The sequence below is a fragment of the Phascolarctos cinereus genome, unplaced genomic scaffold (assembly GCF_003287225.1).
Source record: "Phascolarctos cinereus isolate Bilbo 61053 unplaced genomic scaffold, phaCin_HiC Scaffold_2;HRSCAF=192, whole genome shotgun sequence".
Taxonomy (NCBI): domain Eukaryota; kingdom Metazoa; phylum Chordata; class Mammalia; order Diprotodontia; family Phascolarctidae; genus Phascolarctos; species Phascolarctos cinereus.
Window position 1 is genome coordinate 229667940 of NW_027555625.1, and position 25401 is coordinate 229693340.

General features: G+C 36.3%; 1 protein-coding gene across 7 annotated transcripts in view; it reads left to right on the plus strand.

Annotated features, from left to right (window-relative positions):
* Positions 1-25401, plus strand: part of NCOA3 (nuclear receptor coactivator 3) — a 204608-nt gene that overhangs the window by 161086 nt on the left and 18121 nt on the right. For 6 of the 7 annotated variants that reach the window (XM_078149860.1, XM_020984163.2, XM_020984164.2 and 3 more), the window contains 12 exons: positions 65-165; positions 3084-3258; positions 3865-4053; positions 4204-4296; positions 13579-13719; positions 13980-14127; positions 15033-15418; positions 17016-17881; positions 19291-19426; positions 23291-23485; positions 24272-24505; positions 24620-24746. In XM_078149860.1, the coding sequence (XP_078005986.1) occupies positions 65-165; positions 3084-3258; positions 3865-4053; positions 4204-4296; positions 13579-13719; positions 13980-14127; positions 15033-15418; positions 17016-17881; positions 19291-19426; positions 23291-23485; positions 24272-24505; positions 24620-24746 (2791 nt within the window). The remainder of the gene's footprint in view (positions 1-64; positions 166-3083; positions 3259-3864; positions 4054-4203; positions 4297-13578; positions 13720-13979; positions 14128-15032; positions 15419-17015; positions 17882-19290; positions 19427-23290; positions 23486-24271; positions 24506-24619; positions 24747-25401) is intronic. The other variant, XM_020984166.2, reaches the window with a different exon arrangement.

A 25401-nucleotide genomic window follows, 5' to 3' on the forward strand; every position in this document is an offset into this window, starting at 1 on the left:
CCATTTTGTAATTATTAACCAGTATAACTAGAGTCATTTGAAGAACTTTCTTCTGTCTCTTTAGGAAAGGCAGCTTCCATTGATGATGATGTTCAGAAAGCTGATGTATCTTCTACAGGGCAGGGAGTTATTGATAAAGATTCCTTAGGACCACTTTTACTACAGGCAAGTATAAAAAAGTTGAACCAAATGACAGTTATGCTATAAATTTATTTTACAATTTAACATTTTTTCAATTAACAAGCCTTTATTTTATCTACTTCCCCCTCCCATTGGAAGAAAAAAAGCAAAACAAACCCCTTTTAGCAAATGTGCATATTCAAACAAATAATCATATTGGCACCATCTAAAAATATGTCTTATTCTTTGTATCTTGAGTCTATCACCTATCTGTCAAGAGGTGGGTATGATATCATCATCGGTTCTCTGGAATCGTGGTTGGTCCTTGCATTGATGAGAGTCCTTAAATCTTTCAAAGTTGTTTGTTTTACAATATTGATGTTATTGTAGAAATTGTTCTCCTGATTTTGCTCACTTTATTCTGCATCAGTTCATACAGATCTTCCCAGGTTTCTCTGAAACCATTCCCTTCATTTCTTATAGCACTATAATATTTCATCATATTCATATACTATAATTATTTCAGCCATTCCTGAATTTATAGATACTCTTTAGTTTCTATGCATGTGCCATATATTTTGAAACAATTGTCAGTCTTAGAATGGTAAAAATGATACAGTTATAAATGGCATTAAAAAGAAATTTAAAAACATTTTTCTTTCTAGGATTGGTAGTTAATAAAGTATTAACATTTTAATGTGATAATAAAGGTAAACAATCTTTTTAAGTATTAAAAACATGTTTAATTTTTTTGTTACAATTTCCCTAATTGATAGAATAGGGATAGGAATATGTACAGAGGTACTGGACCTGTGATTTCATTGATATATAGGGAACTCTCAGATGAGGAAACTCCCTCTGCCAATAGAGGTTGGTACCTTCTCTGCAACTTAGTCTTAGAGAACTGTCTGTGCCACTGTGAGGTTAAGTGACTTGCCCTCTGAGTTACTCAGCCAGCATGTGTGAAAGGCAAGACTGGAACCTGGGTCTTACTAGTTTCTAGGCCAACTTTCTGTCTGTACACCATGAGGAAAGTGAGGCCCCAAAAGGTTGAGAGACTTGTGTTATCTCACACAGGTAAGGAGAAGAGCTGGGATTCTTACCTAGGCCTTCTTGTACTAGCTCTCTTTCCATCAGATGACAGTGCTTTTAAATGAAGTATAATCTAAATATCAGAGAAACATATTTCAGATTCTAGAACAAATCTAATCAGTCTATTTTTGACCTCTTGCTTCTAGGTGCCTCTGTCTCTCTTCTTTTTATTTCATGTCCTTTCCTGCTCTCTCAAGATTTTACAAAAATTTTTTTATTAAAGATAAAATCATTGAAAAACAGAATTTATTTAAATTTATACATTTTGTTTGAATATGAAACACTTCCCAACAAAAACAGAATCTTCCCACCCTCCAACAAGTATATTCCCCCCAAATTTTTAAGTAAAACTATCTCAGTGTGATTGCACTATGATTGTACATGTTAATTTCTACTTTTGTTGTTTATGAATTATCAGTAAAGACCTTAGTTTTGTTTCCTTTTTTAGTGTTACCTTTATGTATACTTTTGTGGCCGTTGTATACATCTTGTTTCTACTTCCTTCATTTTTCAGAATTTCATATATAATGTTTGCCAGACATATACCACAGTTTGATCATCCTCAGTTATTGGATATATATTTTAAGTTTTTATCACCACAAATAATGCTACTAGGAATATGTGTACGTATATCAGTCTTTTTTTTTTAAGCGAGGCAGTCGAGGTTAAGTGACTTGCCCAAGGTTACACAGCTGGTTTGAAGTGTCTAAGGCTGGACTTGAACTCAGGTCCTCCTGACTCCAGGGTGCTCTATCCACTGCACCACCTAGCAGTAAAGTCTCTTGGTTAAAGGATATAAAGTATTAAGTAACTTTACTCATATAATTCCAAAATTTTTCCCAAATGGTAGAATAAGTTTGCGCCTTCACCAGCAGTGAATTAGCATACTTGTCTTCCCATAGCCCCTCCAGAATTGAATTACCCCTTATAAATAATCATCTTTTCTAATTTGAACTGTGTGAGGGATACTACAGTTTTTAAAATGGTTATTAATAAGTAATTCTGAACAGTTTTAAAGATAATAGTTTCAATTTCTTTTGAAAGCTCTCTTTATAATTTTGGTCACATCTATTTAATCTTATATACATCAATTTCATATAGATTTTCTGTCATTCTTTCAATTCTATATCGTGTAAATATTGAGCACCTACAGTGTGCCAGACACTGCAGTTGCTGGGGATTCAAATGATAAGAACACAGCCCTTGTCCCACAGGCGCTTACAATCGAATGAGGAAAGACAGCACCCCAAAGGAAGTTTAAATTGGAAGGGGTAGGGTGGGACAGGGCCGGGTATGATGGTGGTGGTGTTGATTTCCAGGAGGGCAGTGGGTGAGAAATGGCTGGATTGAGAGCCCTTTTTAAATGAAAGCTTTGGGAGAAGTTTTTTTCTCCAATCAGAGGGGCTGTGGCTGATGATACTGATGCAATGTTAGTCCCAAAGCTGATACATGGCATCGAATCCAAAGGGGACAGCTGGTTCTGTACTTTACACTTTCAGAAATGTTGAATGCAAGTATTTATTTCCCATTTGTTTGTTCTTTCCTAATTTTGATTGTGTTGAAATTATTTTTGTGAAAGTTTTTACATTTTATGTATTCCTATTATGAATTTGAGCCTAACTTTTGTGTGTTGTTTTGAAAATTATGTCTCCCTTTGTTTTATGACTATTAGGGTTTACATGCAAAATTAATATTAATACCAATAATGGAAAAGTATTAATTTAGTTTTGTGTACTTTCTTAAAAGAATAGATGGGGGGGGAGAGGAGTGTAGGACAGCTATTTTAATCATTTGGTACTAAAATAAAAGGTCTTTTTAACCAAACCCAATTAAGTCAGATATTAATGTATATTTGTACAATCATGTTTTAGGCCTTAGATGGTTTTCTCTTTGTGGTGAATCGTGATGGGACCATTGTATTTGTGTCAGAAAATGTCACACAGTACCTGCAGTATAAGCAAGAAGACTTGGTTAATACCAGTGTCTACAGTATCTTACATGAAGATGACAGAAAGGATTTTCTCAAGAATTTGCCTAAGTCAGCAGGTAATTATATTTTTGTTTAAGAAAAAAAACACAACCAAAAACATTCTTTTGTTTAGCTACCTATCTATCTATCTTGCTCAGTTTTGGAAAGTTTGACTAAAGTCATCCAAATAGAGCTTTTAGAAGCAGTAATGTGTTTGTGTTCTTATATACACAATCTTCTTTAACATTCAGACAGTTATCAATTATTTATTTAGACCAGGGTAGGGAATCCGTGGCATGAAGGCCACGAGTCACCCTCTAGTCTTCAGTTGCAGTCCTTTGAGTGAATCCAAACTTCACAGAATAAATCCTCTTAATAAAAGGATTTGTTCCGTAAAACTTGGACTCAGTCAAAAGGCTGTACCCAGGGACTTAGAAAGCCAAGTGTGACCCCGAGGCTGCAGGTTCCCCAACCCTGATTTAGACAGGTCCCAGTGAGTTTGTGTTAACCTTGGAATATAATATTCCATTGATGATTTGTAAAATATTAAGTATATCCAACTCCTCTACTGAAGTATGGAAAACACTGCTTCGTGTTCTCAGTGTGCTGAATTAGATTCCTGTACACCAAAGTGACACTTTGTTTCCTGTTTCTTTCTCCTATGATTTATTTGTTTTCTAAAGTAAATGGAGATCCATGGACAAGTGAGACACCTAGACAAAAAAGTCACACATTTAATTGCCGTATGTTGGTGAAAACAGTGCACGATATTCTAGATGATGTGGGTGGCAGTCCTGATATGCGCCAGAGATATGAGACAATGCAGTGTTTTGCCTTGTCTCAGCCACGGGCTATGATGGAGGAAGGAGAAGGTAAGTGTTATATTTCAAATGTGTAAAACAAAAGGAAAGATAAAATGATTAAGTCATTGTGTTTCTATGTTTCTTTATTCATCTTTCAAAGAAATTATTATCCTCATAAAATATTGTCAAATCTGAAATGGGTTAAATTTTTATTTACAGATTTACAATCTTGTATGATATGTGTGGCGCGCCGCATCAGTACAGTGTTCCCTTCAAACCCTGAAAGCTTTATTACTAAACATGACCTTTCAGGTAAGATTAATCAGTTCTACAAGTATGCCTGATTTCATCTCCCCACCTCCACACTAAAAAAAAAATGCTATATCTTCCATCTTTTTAGTAAATGATGTCAATAAAGTGAATTTAAGGAAAAAGCAAACTACATAGAATTTTTTTTGCAAGGGTAGAGTTTCTGTCTGTAGTTTTATTTTAATGTTAATTTTTATGCCTCATACTTTTTAACATTCTGTTTCTCCATCCTTTTGCCCCCACTCATTGACAAGGCAAGCAGTATGATGCCCATTATACTTGTGAAGTCATACAAAATATTTCTGTATTAGCCATGTTCTTCCCTCCCCCCAACAAAACAAAACAAAACAAAACAAAACCAAGAAAAATAAAGTGAAAAGCAATATACTTTAATCTGCACTCTCACTTCATCAGTTGTCTTCCTGGAGGTGGATAGCATTTTTAATCATGAGTCCTTTGGAATTGTGTTGGATCCTTGTCTTGATCAGAGTAGCCAAGTCTTTCATAGTTGATCATTGTTACAATATTGCTGTTACTGTGTACAGTGTTTTCCTGGTTCTACTCACTTCACTTTGCATCAGCTCATAAAAATCTTCCCAGATTTTCCTCAAATCATTCTCCTCTGTCCCATACTGTTGTGAAATTAATTTTACAGTGAAACTCTTTGCCTTTTAGATTACCATGTGCTTATGCACTTTAGCTCTTTGGTATTATTATTTCTCATTCAAATCTTTACATGAATTTAAGGTTGAAGGACAAAAACAAAACAAAACAAAAAACCTCAGTCTATCAAATGACTTAATAGTTCCTACCTTATGATTTGGAGCTCTTAATTGTCTCCTTAGTAGGACAGTCTTGAACCTGTATTTATGCCTAAGAAAGAAAAATAAAACATTTATGTTTAACCCATTTACCAAGTCAGTATTTTAAACTATGACTAAGAAGTTACAGTTTAAGTCTCCTGATTGCTAGAGAAACACAGTTATTATGCTGGACATTTTAGCTAATGTTGTGTAGTGAAACGCTAACTTTGTTTTATCATCTGAGGTCTCTTCCTTTCTATGGTAGTGAGTCAGAGGCTGCTTTTGTCTCTTGTACCTTTCTTTGTAGTGATTGTTTATTGCTAGCATTAACACTGTTGAATCCCTAACCTGATCTCCACTTTAGCCACATCTCCACTTTAGTCTTATACTAATTGTTATTCTCTTCCCCCTTGTTCCCTCATTTTCATATGTAGTCCTTTCTGAAAGTTTAGATTCTTTTGTTTCCTGGACTCTAAGATTATGTACCATAATCTAGAATCACCTCTTGCTTATTCATTGCAATTTAATACATAACAGATATGTTATGTATTACTTCATTTTAGCAAAAAATTTATTATATCTATTACCTGTTAGTAGATCCTGGAAATCAGGACTACAGAGCCAAAGTGAAATTCCTTTCCTTCAAGGATCTTAGATTCTACTGAGGGGATATAAGGTGTAAAAAGCTAACGACAATCCAATCAATAACAAGCCTTTATTAAGACTTTAATTCCCTGTGTTCTAGAGAATATACTAAATGCTGAGGACACAAAGAAATACCAGAAACAGTCTTTGTCCTTAAAGTACATGCTTTCTTGTTTTTTTTAAAGCAGATTTTTATTTATATCTTTTTTTTTATGCCACCAAAATTTTTCCTAGTATCCTTGCCTCTCCCCCTATTTTCTCCCTCTATTTGCTATCCCATATAGCAAATAATATTTTTGGTAACAGAAAGTCAGCAAAACTGATCAACATATTGCTCTTATTTTCAGATTTTTTCGATGTATCATATCTGTGGATCCTTTCACTTATTTTTTCACTTAATTATCCCCTCAGTTTTTTAAAGAAGGTTTGGGAGTATCTTTTCATATCTCTTTTTAAAGGCCATTATTGCTCCTTAAAATTTTGTAATGTTGCCTTTTGATTTTTTTGTGGTTGTTCTTTCCATTTTTGTTGTAGTTATTGTTCATGGTTTTTCTTGGCTCTGGTTATTTCACTCTGTATCATATCTTAAATTTTATTTCTCATTATAATAATATTCCATTACATTCATGTGCCACAATTTGTTTAAACATTCTCCAATAAATGGCTATCTGCTTTGTTTCTAATATTTTGCTATCACAAAAGTTGCTGATATAAATGTTTTGCTGTATGTGGGAATTTTTTTCTTATTACTGACCTCCTTGGGATATAAGCCTAATTTTAAACTATGTAGGTCAAAATTTATGGTACATAATTGAAATTGCTTTCCAAAATGATTGCTTCACCACTTCACCAACAGTATACTATATTCCTAGAACCTGTCCAACATTGAACAATCCCTTGTTTTATCATCTTTGCCATTTATAGAGTGTGAGAGAGTTAAATGTTTAGGGTTGGTTTGATTTGCATTTTTCTTATTAGTGATTTGGCACATTCTTTTATTGTTTTTTTTTTTTTGTTGTTAGGCAATGGGGTTAAGTGACTTGCCCAGGTCACACAGCTATTTAGTGTTATGTGTTTGAGGCTGGATTTGAACTCAGGTCCTCCTGAATCCAGGGCCAGTGCTCTATCCACTGTGCCACGTTGCTGCCCTTTGCATTTTTTTTATATTGTTATTACTTTGCAGTTCTTCTTTTGAAAACTTTTTGTTTATATCTTTCCATCAGTTATCAATTGGGGAATCATTTTTGGTCTCTTCCTCTCTCTCTTTCATCTCCTTCCTCCCCTCCCCCTTTCCCTCCCCTCCCTTTCTTTTCTCATGTGAATGTATTATGTTTTTTTTTAAAAAATCTTTGATACTAAACTGTTACCTGAGAAATTTTATGCAAAGATTTTTATCCCCATTTGACTACTTTTCTTCTTTTTCTAAGTGCATTAATTTTGTTTGTGCAGAAGCTTTTCAGTTTCATTAACCAAAATTTTCAGTTTTATCTTTTCCAATCTCCTCAACTCCTTGTTTGGCTAAGAATATATCTCCTGTCCATAGCTTTGAAAAGTATATTATCTGCTTCTCTTCTAAATTTTTTTTATGGTATGGTCATAATATTACTCTAATGAATCCATTTAGAGTTTATTGTGTAATATGGCAGAAGATGTTGGTTTTAAGACTAATTTCTACCATACTGATTTTGAATTTTCCCATCAGTTTTTATTAAATTAGTGGTATTTTCCTGTCTAATTTATGTTTTCTGGATTTTCAAACACTAAATTATATTCTGTTGTTTCTGATTCTCCATTGTCTAATCTCTTCCTCACTGATCTACCTCTCTAGTTTTTAACCAATACCGAAACCAAATGGTTTTTTTGTCAGGTTTCCCCTCTTTTTCTTTTTTTTAAAATTTATTTTGATTTATCAACAATCACTTCCATATTCTTTTGAGTTGAAAATTTTTCTCCCCCTTCCTCCCCACCACCCTTCCCAAGATGGCACACAATCTGATATAGGCTTTACATTTACATTCCTATTAAACATATTTTCTTATTAGTGAAGTTGTAAATAAAAATTAAAACCAATAGGAGGAAGCATCAGAAAGATGACACAAAACTCAACAGAAGGTAAAAATAAGTGATAGAGATTCGACTTCCATAGTTCTTTTTTTGGATGTGGACAGCATTTTCCATCACGAGGCCTCTGGAGATTTCTAAGATCCTTGTAATGCTGAGAAGGGTGTAGTTTAAAAATATTAGTCATCGCATAACATGGCTGTTATTGCAAATTAAAGTCCTCTTGGTTCTGCTCACTTCACTCAGCAGCAGACCATATAAGTCTTTCCAGGTTTTTCTGAAGTCAGCCTGTTCATCATTTCTTATAGCACAATAGTATTCCATTACATTCATAAACCACAACTTGCTCGGCCGTTCCCAGTTGATGGGCATCCTCTCAATTTCCGATTCTTTGCCACCACAAAAAGAGCTGCTATGAATATTTTTGTACATGTGGGTCCTTTTCCCATTTGTATGATCTCTTTGGGATATAGCCCTAGAAGTGCTATTGCTGGGTCAAAGGGTATGCCCATTTTGTAGCCCTTTGGGCATAGTTCCAAATTGTTCTCCAAAATGGTTGGATGATTTCACAACTCCACCAACAATGCGTTAGTGTTCCACTTTTCCCACATCTTCTCCAACATTTATCATTTTCCTGTTTTGTCATGTTGGCCAATCTGATAGGTGTGATGTGGTACCTCAGAGTTACAAAACCAAATGGTTTTAATGACATGCTTTATAGTGTAGTTTGGGGTATAAAAGTGTTATTGCCTATCTCTTTTCATTATTTCCCTTGGTATTCTAGATATTTTGCTTTTCCAGTTGAATTTTATTATTGTATTGAGTTCTATAAAGTATTCCTTTGATAGTTTCATTCACAGAGCATTCAACCTATAAATTAACTTTGCTAATATCATAATTTCTACTTTTATTAAATTGTCATGGCCCAGCTATGAGCTTTGACTATTTCTTCACCTATTTAAATTGTTATTTATTTCTTTTAGGAACACTTTGTTATTGAATCCACACAAATATTTTGTGTGCTTTAGTTGAAGGTATATTCCTTCTATGTAGAAATAAGTAAATAAAAGATAGATACAAAGTAGATGGAAAGTAATCTTAGAAGAGAATGTATTAGCAATCGAGGGTGTAAGAATAGCCTTATGCAAAGAGTTGCATTAAATCTGAGTCTATTAGGAAGCTACGGATTTTAAGAGGTAGAGGTGAGTAAGGTAGCATTCCAGGCATGGGGTCCTACCATGTATAGGCATGGAGATGGGAAACGGTGTTGTATATGAGGAATATTGACCACTGAATACATGGCAGGATGCAGTGTGTAAGTAGAATGAAAAGATATTGTGAGTTAGGAAGAGCTTTAAATGGCTGATGAATGTCCCTCACACCAATTAGAGTTGCAGACTGGACACAAAAGGAAAATGACAGATGATGCTGGGTGGGGCTGTGGTGAAGCAAGTGCATAACATCCTATTCTGGAGTTGTGAATTGTCTATCCGTTCTGGAAAGCAATTTGAAACTCTGTCCCCAAAGTTACTAAACTGTGCATATACCCTTTGACATAGGAATACCACTGTTAGGTTGGCATAAGCCAAAAGAATGAAGAGTAAATGACCTTTGTGTCCACCCTGCTTCCATGACTTATGTTGAAAAATATAGCAACTGTGACAAAAAACAAGAAACTCAAGGTGGTGCCCAGTAATTGACAAGTGGCTGAACAAATTATAGTTTATGAATTTAATGGAATACTACTATGCTATAAGAAATGTTGATGTGGGTGTTTTAGAGAAACTTAAAAAAAACTTGTATGAACTGAGGCAGAGTGAAGAATAAAGCAAGAGAACAATTAAAATAATAATAACAAATTATTGCAAATTCGAACTAACATTGGAAACTTAAGAACTCTGAGCAAAATTATCACCAGCCATGATTCCAAAGAATTATCTATGTACCATTTTACCCACTTACTAATAGAAGTGATGATTGTAGGCTATAAAATCTCTCTTTCTCTCTCCCTCCCTCTCTCCCTCCCCCCGCCCCTCTCTCTCTCTCTCTCTCTCTCTCTCTCTCTCTCTCTCACACACACACACACACACACACACACACACACACACACACACACACACACAATTAACAGCCACAGTAGGAATTTGTTTTGTTTGGCTATGCATGTTTGCTACCAGGTTATTAATTGAAAAAAATTAAATAAAATTTTAGAATTAGAAAGAAGCAGGGTTGCCTCTTTATCAGAGACTGGAGCAGAGGAAATAATTGCCAGAAGTTTAAAGTATGAAATAGGGGAAAAGAATTGTAGATCAGGATTGATGGCTTTTATTTTTCTTTGTAAAGTAAGAGGCAAAAGGCCTCTATTATGAGGAAAGAAATGACATAGTTGGTTTGAAGAGAGAGAGGGTTTGGAACATCTACATTGTTGGGAATAATAGTTGATTGTGGAAACATAAAAGGAATATGGTATAAAAATGTGAGATTTCTAGTTGAGATTATATTACATGAATTTGTAGTGGGTCAAATTGGTATGTTTCAACCCATGACTTCCACCAGCAACGTTCAGAAGTATGCATGGAATAGCAAAGAGCTCAGAAAGTGGGGGTTACACTGGACTTAGGATTGCCAGGGCATTAACAATGTTAGGAGAATTTTTTCCCTCCAAAGTGCTGACAGAAATTTCTTTGGAATGTTTTATACATTGATTTAATAAATGGAATCATTATGGATTACCTATTTATGAACTTATCCTATTAGGTAAGACATTAGATCTTTTCTCTGATTTGACCTTACTTTTGTTGGCATAAACTCCCTCCCCCCACTTTTGCTCAGAACAGTAATCACATCAATACTACCATTCCTGGAAAGATGATTTCTCTATATGTATTGCCTTTCATTTTTGGACTTTAAGCTCCTTGAAGGCAGAGGACTTTCTTGCTTGCTTCTCTAGCACTTCACACAGTGGCTGGCATCTTGTGAGCACTTGAAAAATGCTCATTCATTCAGGATCGGAGAATAGTGTATGCTTCATCTGGTTAAATATAAGGTTGAGGGTCTGCAGGTAGAAGAAATAGCCCATAACAGTGATGATAAGACTAAGAGAACATGGAAGAGTGAAGGTATTGGGTTTTCACAATGAGGTCAAAGATAGGATTGAGAGTAGTGAGTCAGAGACAGATGTGAAGATGGGAATTTCATAATTATAGGTTATTGTGAGATATGTTATTATATTATATTATGTTATGTTATATTATATTAAATTATATTATATATTATAACTAAGAAGGAAGGAAGGAAAGAAGAAAAACATTTAAAAAATGTCAGACACTGTGGTAAGCACTTTACAAGTAATGACTTTTGAACCTTACAACAGCCCTGGGCAGGTAGGTGCTATTATTACCCCCATTTTATAGTTGAGGTAAGTGAAGCAGACAGAGGTTAAGTGACTTGCCCAGGGTCACAAAGTGTCAGAGGCTTGATTTAAACTCATTTCTTCCTGATTCCAGTCACAGTGTTCTATCCACTGAGCCACCTAGCTATATGGATAGCTGAGGTAGAGTGAACATATATGCCCCAAGCGTTGAGATTGATAAATGTGCTAAGACAGGCAATTATATTGAACTTGTGAAAGGAGGGGCAGTGATTTAGTACTTGGTGTTGTATATCCACAGGGATCTGTACTACACCTTGTATATGAATGACATGCAGAGGGGAGGGTCTGGAAGAGTCAATAATGACAACAGAGTATGCCTGTTTTTCTTGTAGGCCACTTGTACTTAAAGATTTGAGGCCTGAGAGAATGAGTCCATTTGATAGTTGTAGTATTTCTGGATAGAGGCACATTTTTGTGATTGTAAAAAGATGAAAAGAATGTGAGTGAAAAGGTTGGATGGAGCCATTCCAGAGGCCTGAGGAGGGCAGAGACTAGGGATGGGTACTGCTGGATAGGGATCAGTGAGCAGTGAATATTTTCAGGTAAAGGCGGGGTTTGGTGCTTTGGCAAGCCAAAGTTCTGAGTTATAGGTATTGAGGACTAGGCTGTAGACATTTGCTGGCCATTAGCCTTGGGAAAGCACCAGTAGGTGGGTGACCCTCATTCTCTGATGTACTGTGATATTAGGAGGATACCTGCTCTGCTAGTGGCATCAGCCTACTTATTTTCCAGGAAGTTTGTGTATGGAGGCAGCATGAAGCTTTGGGTGATTAAGAGTCAGTAAATGTTTGATGATCAAGCCCTGGGGGCTTGACTGAATTAATATTTGGAACCAATTCCTTGGTCTCATCCCAATATGATGATATTCCACATTGGTGGCCAGAGTGTAAAAGGCCCTGTGAGGGGCCCTGATAGGCCTAGTGTTTGGGTGCTCCATGGTTATTATAGAAGTGAAGTGCTATGTTCTTAGATAGCTTGGTGACACAGTGCAGAATAAATATAGCTGTGTATGGTAGTAGCTTCTGTGTCAAGGTGGACTCTGAACCCAGATCTGAAGAGAGACTAGGGAAGAAACTTTAACACCAGCTGTACCCGCATCGTCCTGGCCTCTTAGTTTTGGGGAGAGCTTTGGTGGTTTTGTGTTCTGAGTTAGAGCAGTAGTTCAGGGAAAGGAGATCTTCATTCCCAGAGATGGATCAAGACCGGAAGGCTCACTCTCTCAGTTCCAGTGATGTTGAAGTGAGGAATAGATTCATGTCAGAGGTAGACCTCGTCACCTTTGCATTCATCTTACTTGGAGCTTTGTGGTAATATTTTCTTGATTTATTTAATGATTTCAGGAGAGCAGCCACCTAAATTGACCAAAGAGATGTACTGGCATATAAGGAACAAAAGAGGGGATCTCTTTTTTGGGATTAGTGACCTGTCAAATTAGGTTATTCATCTGCAGTAATTGACGTGGATATTTTAAAAACTGGCAAAATACTCATAATTTACAGAGGATCTTGAGACTTGTTCCTGGCTATATTAAAATATTCTTCACCTGTTGCCTCCTGAAAGTTAAAGAGTTTAGTTGAAAGAGGTAGCAATACATTTAGAGAAATCTCTGATAAGTTTCCATAGGATTATATTTTATAGGACTTTTTAGGATTAGCTGAATTTCTGTAGCTTCTCAGAAATTCTTAGCATATCACATATGCTCAATAAAATATTTAATGAATTATTTAATGGAGGGATTGCTTGGTCCTCCAAATTTAGACAAAAAAATGGTTACTGTTTATACATGAAGTGTTTTATGAAGATAGAGGGAATCGTAAAGGCAACATTTCAACCACTGAAGCCATCCAGAAGTCAAAGGAAATGATAAGATGTTTTCAGATGTTCTCTAAAATATTATGGTTAGACATGTCATTTGGGTCAGGGCTATGTATACAAAGATGACACTGACAGTATCTGAAATATATAGTCAGGACACCAGATGATTAAGAAAGACATGAGCTTCTTCTGTAGTTCTTTGTTGATTCAACTTAATTCCATTTTCTTTGTCTCCGTCTCCGTCTCCATCTCCATCTCTGTCTCCGTCTCTGTCCTCCTCCTCCTCCTCCTCCTCCTCCTTTTTCTTTTTTTTGGCTAGGCAATGGGATTAAGTGACTTGCCCAGGGCCGTACAGCTGGTAAGTGTTACATGTCTGAGGCTGGATTTGAACTCAGGTCCTCCTGAATCCAGGGCCGGTGCTCTATCCACTGTGCCACCTAGCTGTCCCTCATTTTCTTTATCTTCTACAGTGCTTCCACGTAGTGGACATCTCATAAATATTTTATTTCCTTCATTCTTTAAAAACAGGCAAAGTTGTCACTATAGATACAAACTCACTGAGGTCTTCCATGAGACCTGGCTTTGAAGATATAATCAGAAGGTGTATCCAGAGATTTTTTAGCCTTAATGATGGACAGACATGGTCCCAAAAACGGCACTATCAGGAAGGTAAGGAACGTAAAAAAAAAATTGAATTGTTACATTTAGAATCTTCCCTTTTTACTTTTTTTTTGTTTTATGTACACTAATTGCTGTATCTTGTAAGAATGTATCTTAAGAATTTTTATTTTAGCATGCTTATAATTTTTATATAGAACTTAATGCTACATAGTCTTGGAAAAATTGTTATTTTTAAATATATTTTCTTTCTAATCTTTGCAAGATGTGTTCCACTGATATAGTCTACAATGTTAATTTCTCTCATACAGCTTATATTCAGGGACATGCTGAAACTCCTGTGTATCGGTTCTCCTTAGCTGATGGGACTATAGTGACTGCCCAAACAAAGAGCAAACTTTTTCGGAATCCAGTAACTAATGATCGCCATGGCTTTCTTTCTACTCACTTCCTACAGAGGTAGTGTCTTTCTGTTGTGTTTTTCAGTCATGTTATTCTCAAACTTAAAAAAAAATATCAAGCTGTCAAATATTTTGTTAATATAAAAACTTTAGTAAAAAAAGTCAAAATTAGGGGAGAAAAAATATTCTGTGGTAGTTAGTTTGATTCTGATGCTTTGGTTTAGAACTTGAAAAGTTTGGAGTTGAGAGTAGCAATGCACATTTTTAAAAGTTGTGTTTTGTATGTGAGAAGTTTACAAAATAATTTCTGCCTGAACATTTTACTTTCAGAGGTGGAGGGAAGAAAGGCCCTATTTGAAGACTAAGGAGTAGATTGGATGAACTGTTATGTTCTCTTCCAGGAAAACTGATCTATGAAAAAGCATAGACTAGGTGGCATATCTACCTTGTATGAAAAGTGTTCCTACTTTTCTTTCCATTTCCCAGTTTTCCCCATGATGTAATAACACTGAGGTTAGTTTTTTCTTATTCAAATTTCAGTTACCAACATGTGCTTTTCATAAATACTAAGTGACATGCCAGTGAGGGTAGGCAACACATACAAAACATTAAATAGGAAATCCTTAAATCTTCTCTAACTTCCTAACCTCTTCCTCATGGAAAATGATGGTTTTGAAGAGTTTTGTAGCTTTATTTATTGGAACCTTCTTAATTCTGTAAAGGGCAGTAGATATGATGTCAATTATGAGGCAATTTTTGTAGTAGCCTAGTGGAAGGGAAATTAATTCAGTCTCATTAGAAAAAGACTTATGTGGTTTAGTTATTGAAAGGCATAGTCATAATATCCATGAGGAGGTGGTTTTATATATTAGTTTCATCCTATATTTCAGCTCTTATCAAGAATCTTAATAAAGTTTAATTGTTGAATAAAATTTTGTGAGTTTTTTTCTGTGTGATTTTCAGAGAGCAGAATGGATATAGAACAAATCCCAACCCAGTGGGACAAAACATACGAGCTCCCACAGTCGGATGTGCCAGTTCTGTTGGAGGAATGAATGTGTCGCCAAATCAAAGCCTGGCAATACAGAATAGGCCTTACTCCTTGGGTGATCCCAATGCAGTGGGACAGATGAGTGGCATTAGATATGGAGGCCCTAATAACATAAGCTCTGTAAATCTTGGACCAGGAATGCAATCCTCTCCCTATCAAAACAACAATTATGGGCTAAATATGAACAGCCCCCCACATGGTAGCCCTGGCCTTGGCTCCAATCAGCAGAACATAATGATTTCTCCTCGTAACAGAGGTAGTCCAAAGATGCCTTCACATCAGTTTTCTCCTGTTGCAGGTATTTTATTTGACCTCCTTCTTATTGTCCATTTTTAAGTGTTCTTCCTGTTAATGTTTAAATACTGCAAAGATCTGGGATTTTAGCCATGTTGGCACTCTTGCTGCTGATGTAGATAATTACCCCTTCACTTCTTAGTCTGTGGACTAAAATATGTGTGGCTTTAGCTTACATTTCATGGGAACCAGTTTTCAGAGAATGACTCCTTCACACCTAAGCAAAGTGCAATCTAGTATCATTTTTAGACAAAAGGCATGCAGTCTTGTTGTTATACCCATACATAGGAGATGTCCCAGTGTGTTAGGTCTGGCCAGGTCTTGTACTTCTTTGGCATGGCCTTAGAATGTTTCCTTTGTACCCCAATATTGTCTTAGCTGTCGGTTTTTGGGAGACGTGTGTGTGTGTGTGTGTGTGTGGTGTGTGTGTGGCAATTGGAGTTAAGTGACTTGTCCAGAGTCACACAGCTAGTGAGTGTTATGCGTCTGAGGCTGGATTTGAACTCAGGTCCTCCTGACTCCAGGGCTGGTGCTCTGTCAACTGTGCCACTTAGCTGCCCTGGAGACTTTTTTTTAAAGGTCATATTTACGTATGTAATTTGTCGTGTGGTTCATTATTTCCGTGCTCCATTATCTTTGAGAAATTAAAGTCCTAATAAGATGCATCCTCCCAGTGGATCTCCCATATCCATTCTGTTACCATGTTGTTCCTATTTCTACAACATCTTGTGCATCTGGCCCCTTATCTCTACTCACATATTCACCTAGTTGGGGCCCTAGTTATCTCTTGTATGCACTATTGTAGTAGCCTCTTAATTTGTCTGCCAGCTGTGAGCCTCCCCTCTCTACCATTCATCCTTCAGATCACTGCCAAAGTACTTTTGCTAGTATTGTTCCCCTACACTAAACTCCGTTGGCTCCCTTTTTTGTTCCCCTTCCATTTTTGACTATAAGGATAAAACGCCGATTCCTTTGTTGTCATTTAAAGTCCCTGATCCCAGACTGACTTTTACCCTTTTACCCTGTTTGCCTCAGTTTCCTCATCTGTAAAATGAGCTGGAGAAGGAAATTGCCAACCACTCCAATATCTTTGCCAAGAGTTGGTCACAACTGAAAATGACTGAACAACACCAAAAAGTAGTGGTGGTGAAGTTTTTTTAGCCTTCTTATCTATTACTTTCTTTCCCACACTCTGTGATCCAGCCAAACTGGCCTTTTTGCAGTTCCTTACCCAGGATGCTGCTTTTCTGTCTCCTGAATGTTCACTGTCCCCCAGGCCAGGAATCTATGCCTTTACTTCTCAGAGTTTTCTCCTTGTTTCCTTGAAAACTCAGCCTAAGAACCACCTTCTACATGAAGCCTTTCCTGGTAGTGCTGTCCTTTCCTTTCATTACTTCATGTTTATTTTGTCTACGTTTATATACGTCTATGTTGTCTCCCTCCGTAGAATGTAAGCTTCTTGAGGACAAGAATTGTTTGATTTTAGTCTTTGTATCCCCAGCCCTTAGCACTTTGTATCTCTGATATATAATGAATATTTAAGAAATGTTTGTCGATTGATTGATCACTCACCTAGCTCTTTTGGCTTCCTTCCTTGATAGGTATGCATTCTCCAATGGGGTCTGCTAGCAACACTGGTGGGAACAGTTTCTCCAGTAGCTCTCTCAGTGCCCTGCAAGCCATCAGTGAGGGTGTGGGGACTTCTCTTTTGTCTACGCTTTCTTCACCGGGCCCCAAGTTGGATAATTCTCCAAATATGAACATAAATCAACAAAGTAAAATAGGCAGCCAGGATTCTAAGAGTCCCGCTGGCATATATTGTGAACAGAGTCAGGTGGAAAGTTCCATATGCCAAGCCAATAGCAGGGACCACTCCAGTGATAAAGACAGTAAAGAAACTGGTGTCGAAGGGCCAGAGAATCAGAGGGGACCACCTGAAGGCAAAGGCCATAAAAAACTACTTCAGTTACTAACATGCTCTTCGGACGACCGGGGACATTCCACTCTGACAAATTCTCCATTAGATCCAGGATGTAAAGATTCTGCTGCCAGTGTCACTAGCCCTTCTGGAGTCTCCTCTTCTACATCTGGAGGAGTTTCTTCCACATCAAACATGCATGGCTCCCTGCTGCAAGAGAAGCACAGAATTTTGCACAAATTGCTGCAGAATGGGAATTCTCCTGCTGAAGTAGCCAAGATTACAGCCGAAGCTACTGGGAAAGACACGAGTAGTGTAGCTTCTAGTGAAGGAATAGTTAAGCAGGAGCAGCTAAGTCCCAAGAAGAAGGAAAACAATGCACTTCTTCGATATCTGCTTGATAGGGATGATCCTAATGATTCTCTTTCTAAAGACATAAAACCTAAAGTGGAAGGTGTAGATAACAAAATGGGGCAGTGCGGCACCTCTTCTATTCCTACTTCAAATCAAGAAAAAGAGATTAAAGTTAAGACTGAACAAAATGAAGAGGTAACATATTTAGTAGTTTAAGAACTTCACTCATTTGTTTTCTGTTACTTCTATCCTATATTAAGCATGGATAGAAAACTAGGAAATATAATTAATAACAACAGCAAAAACAATAATAGTAATAACTATATACTACTACTACTACTACTACTACTACTACTACTACTACTACTACTACTACTACTACTACTACGAAACATGTAAGCTTTAAAATTTGCAAAAACCTTTAGAAGGATAATCTCATTTGAGCCAAACAATAGCTGTGATATAGATAATATCATTACCCCCATTTTATAGATGAGGAAACTGAGGCTCAGAAAAGTTGTGACCTACTCACAGTGTGAGAGGCATATTTGAACCTGGATCTTCTTGACTCCAAGTTCAGTATTTTATTATTCCATGATCTTGCAATTGTAACTTAATGAAGAAATTTAAAATTCAGTTGACTGTTACAATTAAACAAATGCTCATCTAACTAGCTGTATGACCAAAGAAGGGCATCTCTCTTTCCCTCTGTGTATGAATGTCTGTTTACTCATTTGTAAAATGAGTGGGCAAGACTGTATTTGTAAGATCCTTTATGACTCTTAACAGGCTGTGATTTTATCTTATATCTAAATTTGTAAGATAAAAATTATACTTAAATTGAATCATGTTGTTTGAAAACAGGAAATAATGCATGATGTCATGTAATCTTAGCTGAGTTTGTTGATATACATGGTTTGAAGGTAGAAGTGGAAAATCTCATCTACATGCTTATTTTCCAAATGAAAATTCTAGGTAACTGAGGGCATGGTAAAGCGGGTTAGAGAAACACAAAAATCAAGATACAGATTGCCATCTAGAAGTTAAATTACATACATATTATTATGTATTTATAATAGTTTTTGATCATTATTTATGGCATAGTTTTAAATAGTGTGTGCTTATTCTTTATCTGGTGGTGATAACGATGTGCAGCACTGCTGTGAGAGTCTCTCTGATGTCAAGTATAAGCCCTAACACCGGGACCAAATACCTTTCAGATGTGAACATATCTTTGGTTCTCTGATTGTCACAGCAGGGTAAATCGATCTCATTTTGAAGGGAAAAAATTTTTGGTTTACACTGAACATAAATTATTAGCTACTGAACATTTGCCATAACATATATACTTAGCTTGAGTTTATAGATATATGTATATACCTTCATGTTTATAGCCCTCATTTAGATAAAGATGTTTTCAGAAATATTTATTATTAATTATTTTACTTCTTATAAGTGCCACACATTTATGCTTACCAGTATTTTCAGATTTTTGTTCCATTTTATTCTTCATCATCCAATTTGTTTCTTACTACACATACACCTATATGTGGGTACAGATATCCAGACATACATTCAACCTATTTGTAAAAATTGATCTTTAGGTGAGTGGAGACTTGGATAATTTAGATGCTATTCTTGGTGACCTGACAAGTTCTGACTTTTATAACAATGCCATGTCCACAAATGGTAATAACCTGGCAAATAAGCAACAGATGTTTCAAGGAAATACCCCTCTAGGTAAGTCTTAATTTTTTTAAAAATAAAACTTTGGTCTTCTAAATCTGAACATTGTGAAATAGTGACTAGGAATATATGGACTGATTATGTCTGCTATATTTATGGGATGCTGCCTAGAACCAAGAGGTAAACTCATACCTCCATGACAGACATTCATTTAAAGGCCTATATGTAATGCATCTGCTTCATTCATAGGGCATTAAAACAATAAAGACTCAGATCAGGCCTACAAAGGATCTTATGTTAGAGTGCATTTTAAGACAAAGCAGCCCTTCAGTCATTATATGCAGATGCTTCTGCTTTGCAGTTTAAGCTTTTAGCTTTTTTATTTTTCTATCTACCAGTTTTCCCCAGTTATGTGCCTTTTAAAATTCTTTTGATCCATACTTCTGTTGAAAACTGGATTTTCTCTTGTGTGACAGTGGAGAGAACATAATGCACTACTACAAAATAGATATTCACCATAACAGATTTGGGATCTGCTTATCTTTTTTTGTTTTTGTTTTTGTGGGGTTTTTTTATTGGGCAGTGGGGGTTAAGTGACTTGCCCAGGCTCACACAACTAGTAAGTGTTATGTGTCTGAGGTTGGATTTGGACTCAGGTCCTACTGAATCCAGGGCCAGTGCTCTATCCACTGCGCCACCTAGCTGCCCCCTCGGGATCTGCTTATCTTTAGATTCTAATATGTGTTAAGCTTTTCTTTTTTGCTTACAATTGTATTGTTAAATGTGATTATATTTCACTTAAACCTTGTATATCCTTTTGTATCCATCTGTCACCCATGGGAACAGTTGATAAAATGTTTTCCTTCCATTTCATCCATAATTTTCACTTGTCTATAATTTTTTTAATATGAAAAATACATATTTAATGGCACTTTCTTCATGCTAGAATGGAGCTGCATATAGATGCACCGTATTAGTGATTTTTGTTAGTTCTAACACAACCAGTTATACCACTCTTCCCTTTTGGGTGCATATTCAGGTATAGTTCAATTCCTGTTTGAATGTAAGCTCCTTCTATGTAGGAATTATTTCTTTGTAATTGATGTTGCACGTAGCACACTAACTGATTTGTATTAGGCACTTAATTAATGCTTGTTAATTGACTTGATACTATGAAGAAAAAGGCCAATTTCACTTTTATATAGGTATCGTGAAATGTTATAACATTCAGAAACAAAAATTCATTAATAGGTTTTGAAGATTTTTAAAAAATTCCTCCCTACCGATACAGATAGAATCTACTCTTGAATTTACAGTCTTAGAGAATGACTTGGGGAATAGAGAAATTAAAATTACTTGTCCAGAGCCAGGAAGTGTTTTCCTAATTCTAAGGCCCACTCTCTGACCACTGGGCCCTGCTAGCCTTTAGCAGTAGTTTTGCTAGAAAATTAACAATATAACACATGTCTTGTCGCAATCTCTGTACCTTATCCTGCTTGAACTCCCCCCCCCCCCGCCTTCCAGTTGAGAAGGAAATGTTACAGGTGGCATTTCACTGTTAGATTTTGGAGGGTCTATAAGTGAATGGTGCAGTTAGGTGGCACGGTGGATAGAGCACTAGGTCTGGAGTCAGGAAGACTTGAGTTCAAATGTGACCTCAGACACTTACTAGCTGTGTGATGCTGGGCAAGTCACTTAGTCCTGTTGACCTCAGTTTCCTCATCTGTAAAATAAGCTAGATAAGGAAATAGAAAACCACTGCAGTATCTTTCCCAAAAGAATACAACTGAGATCATAACAAATCAGATATGACTGAAAACCACTGAACAACAAAATGAGTGAATGACAATGGCTTGCTGGAGAAATTAACGGCAGAGAATTTTACTTATGTCTTTTGACTATTTCAGTTGTTTCTGGCACCCATTTATTAAATCATACCTTTTAATGTCAATTTCTGATGATCTACAGTGCATTTCTAGATGTATTGTTAAGCCGGAAGATCATAAATTACAGACAGCTTTCAAGTTGAGTCAAATTTAACTAGCATTTTTAAAGTACCCACTATGTACCCAACATTGTGCTAAGTGCTGGAGATGTAAAGGAAGGCACTAGGATCAGTCCCTGTGCTCAAGGAGTTCATAGGGGAGATATGGAAAAAAACCATACAAACAAGATAAGTGGAAACATTGGGGAGTGATCTCCTAGGGAAGGCATTAAGAAATATGGAGGTTTCTTGCAGAAAGTGGGCCTTTAGCTGAGATTTCAAAGAAGCCAGGTAAGCTAGGGGACAGAGATGACAAAGGAGAGAGTTCCGGGTATGTGGGAAGCCTGTGAAAATGCCCAGAGTCATAGTTTGAGGAATAACCAGGAGGGAAGCCAGTGTCACTGGATTGCGTAGCATGTGGAGGAGAAAGAGTTATAAGAGGACTGGAAGTACTGGAAAGGGCTAGGTTATGAAGTCCTTTAAAAGCTGAACATAGGATTTTCTGTTTGATCCTGATGGTAACAGGGAGAGCCACTGAGGTTGATTGAATGGGGGGTGATCTGGTCAGACCTATATTTAAGGAAGATCAATTTGACAATAGAATGGAGCTTTGGATTGCAGTGGAGGGAAACTCTTGGCAGGGAGAGCAACCAGCAGGCCATTGCAATAGTCCAAGGATGAGGGAATAATGAGGTCTGCATCAGCATGGAGGCAGTGTCAAGAAGGCAGAGTGAAGAGGGAGTATATGAGAGATGAAACAAATGTAGGAATGACAGGACTGGTCAGCTGATTACTGTGAATGAATTTCTATGCCGTTTTAAAAAAGTGCATTTGGAAAAACTGATTTCAGATCTAGTGTAGCCTTTACTGCTGTGGCTTGAATTTGACTTTCATTCAAATTCTTCTTTTTAATTGAAAATGACCTAGTTTACAATAAAGTATCCTGAAAAATTTACTGAATCTAATACAATTTTCTAACTGCTAAATATGATTTTTAAAATAGGTGATAATGGTAGGCTATAGCAGTTTAAATTTAAGGAAACGTGACATGATAACATAACCTTCACTGTGTTCCATAGCCCATAAATTGACTTACATAGGTAATTTAAACATTTGAACTATGCTAAAATCAATGCTTAGTATATTCCTAGGGTAATGACTTTGAAGAATAATACCTATTTGGACACATACATAGATTACATACATGTAGATTAAAAATGAAATTTAAATCAGAATTAAAAAATAAATTTTAAAAGCTACATTTTTTTCCCATTCTTTTCATTTTCAGGTAGGACTATCATAAATGTCTGGTGTCTTCATAGCTTCAGTTTTGAAATGTATAAATCTGATTGCTTCTTTTGCTGTTGTTTTGGATGTTTCAAAGTTCTCAGTCTTGTTACTTCCATTAATTCCTTTGTCTAGAAAGATGCTGTATGCATTTTAAAGAACTTTATTCTTTGACTAAAATGAGCACTTAGAATAATAAAAGCAAAATAAAACATTTAATGAACATTTTTACACTTCAGCCTCGAGTCATAAAAAAGGATCTTTATGTCTTGATTCATGAGCCATTTAGTATAACTACATATAAAGGAAAAAATATCATGGGGCTTGAGGAAGGTTGACTCACAATCTGGAGATTAGAACAAGGAGCAGTGTGAAACAGGCTCATATATAAAATTGTGCCTCGTAGGGCAGCACTCACCTGCTCCACTGTGAAATTCTTCATCCATGATGATTGTAATGCTAGTTTATTTTCAATATGGATTATGTCTCCTTCTGATGTTTATCATGTAAAGGAAAAACTGTGTATTTTAGCATTTGAGGGGCAGGGTGTAGGTATTGGCGGAAATACAGGAGCCATCTATTTCATGTCTAGCTATTTTGAGGTAGATACAGTGTTATTTATAAATACATTTTTGGTTCCTTTTGAGGTTTGAGAAGCCCACAGTCTCTGCCATCTGCTCGTCCTCCTTTTAATCGAGCTGTGTCTTTGGATAGCCCTATACCTGTTGGTTCAAGCCCTCCAGTAAGAAATATTAATGCATTTCCCATGTTACCAAAGCAGCCTGTGGTAAGCGGGAATACAAGGATGTTGGATACGCAGGAGAATTTTGGCTCTAACATGGGTATGTTGTTTTATTTGGGAGTTATTGTAATGCATTTTGGAAAACAACCTTTTAAGGACCTATGTGAAACGTTCCTAAGAGACAGTAGTTTTTTTTTTCTTTCCACTCCTTCCCTCCATACTTTCTCTCTAGGTGGGGGATGTGTTCTCCCTTAGCCCCCTCATTTAATTATGTTTTGTAAAGTGGAGTATAGGATCTTTGGTTTAGATTGAGAAGGGACTTTAGAGAACCAGGAGCCCACTTCTCTCATTTTGCTGATGAGCAAACTGAGGCTGATAGAGGTCATTTATTTGCCCAGGGTCACACAGCTAGCAATAAATCTGAGGCAAGATTGGAACATTTCTGACTCCAACTCCACCATTCTTCCATGTTGGCATAAAGTTAAGTTTTTATCTTAAGTAAAAATTATTATGATATTGAATCCATCCAAATCTCACAATTTACCTGCCTCAGGGTTTCACTTAATGTGTTCGAATTCTTTTAGTTCAAAGTTTTTATTAATAACTTTACTAATTTTTAATCACTAGACTGGAATAATGGACTACAGAATACATTTATACATTTATTTGCTATATTAATGGTGATCAAATTATTTTAAATTTTATTACTTGGCTTTGGCCCTCAGAAGTAGTAAGACAGAATGCCGTTTGTGGTACCATCAGCAGCTTACTACATGGAGAGTTTCTTTTGGGCCATTATTTCATGTAACTGAGTTTATTTATGTAAAAGAAAAATTCCAGTATTACAAAATGTGGTGAAAAACTAATCCTTTCTTTTTCCATCTAGGTGGACCAAATAGAAATATGACTATGAACCATCATCCCTCAGGAGAGTGGGGTTTGCCAAATTCTAAAGTTAGCAGAATGGAACAAAATGCAGGTTCATTGGTGAGGCCAGGAACTGACTTTAGCAATTCTTTACCCAGACCTGCAATGGGTGGTACTTTGCCTGGACTTCCTGTTAGGTCCAATAGTATACCTGGTACAAGGCCAATGCTGCAGCAGCAGATGATTCATATGAGTAAGTTTTCTTCTCAAAAAAAAAAAAGTAAAATATGTATTTGTAATTGCTATCTAACATTTTTCAGGGATACTTTTGTATATTTCTAAATATATCCTGATTTTTATTTCCCAGGGCCTGGTGAGATTCCTATGGGCATGGGAGTAAATGCCTACGGCCAGACAGGACCTTCTAATCAACCTGGATCTTGGCCTGATAATATGTTATCCATGGATCAGGGGTCTCGTGGGACACAAAATAGGTAGGGATTCAAATAGATGATGTCAGTGTGTTTATTCTTTTAGGAAAGAGTCGTAACCAAATTTGTAAGGGAGTAGTTCGAGTTAGATCATATGTACAAATATAGTAACTACAACTATCTGTACATGAGACTATCAGTATTTTTATCCATTACAAGCATAGTAGTATCACCTGAAGTAAAGGAAAAATGGTCCTACATATAATAGATCCCAAGAAATACTTGGCTGGGAGAGTTCAAATATTTTTAAACTGTTACTCAGCCCATTGTGTGGAAAGAATAAGAAAGCAGATTAGAAACTTGGAGAATACATTTGCAGCACTAAAAAGAAGTGTTCACAGTGAAGGGAGGAGATAGAAGGAAAAAAAAAATTAAGCCAAAACATTCTGGCATCACTTAATATAAGGACAAATAGACATCTATTTTAAATGTTCTTTAAGGGTATCACTATAATTGATGCCTAATAGTTTACTATGTTTCCACAGATAAAAAAGTATGATAGATTTCTGTCTATAAAGTTATCTGGGAAACTTATTTATTTGAAGTAGCTTATCTTTTGATGGTAGGTGAGAGATTACTCTGGTTTCTTTACACAAATTTTATGCTCAAAAACTTTTTGTATATTGTTGAACATGATATCCTCTCTTCTCAGTTCCAA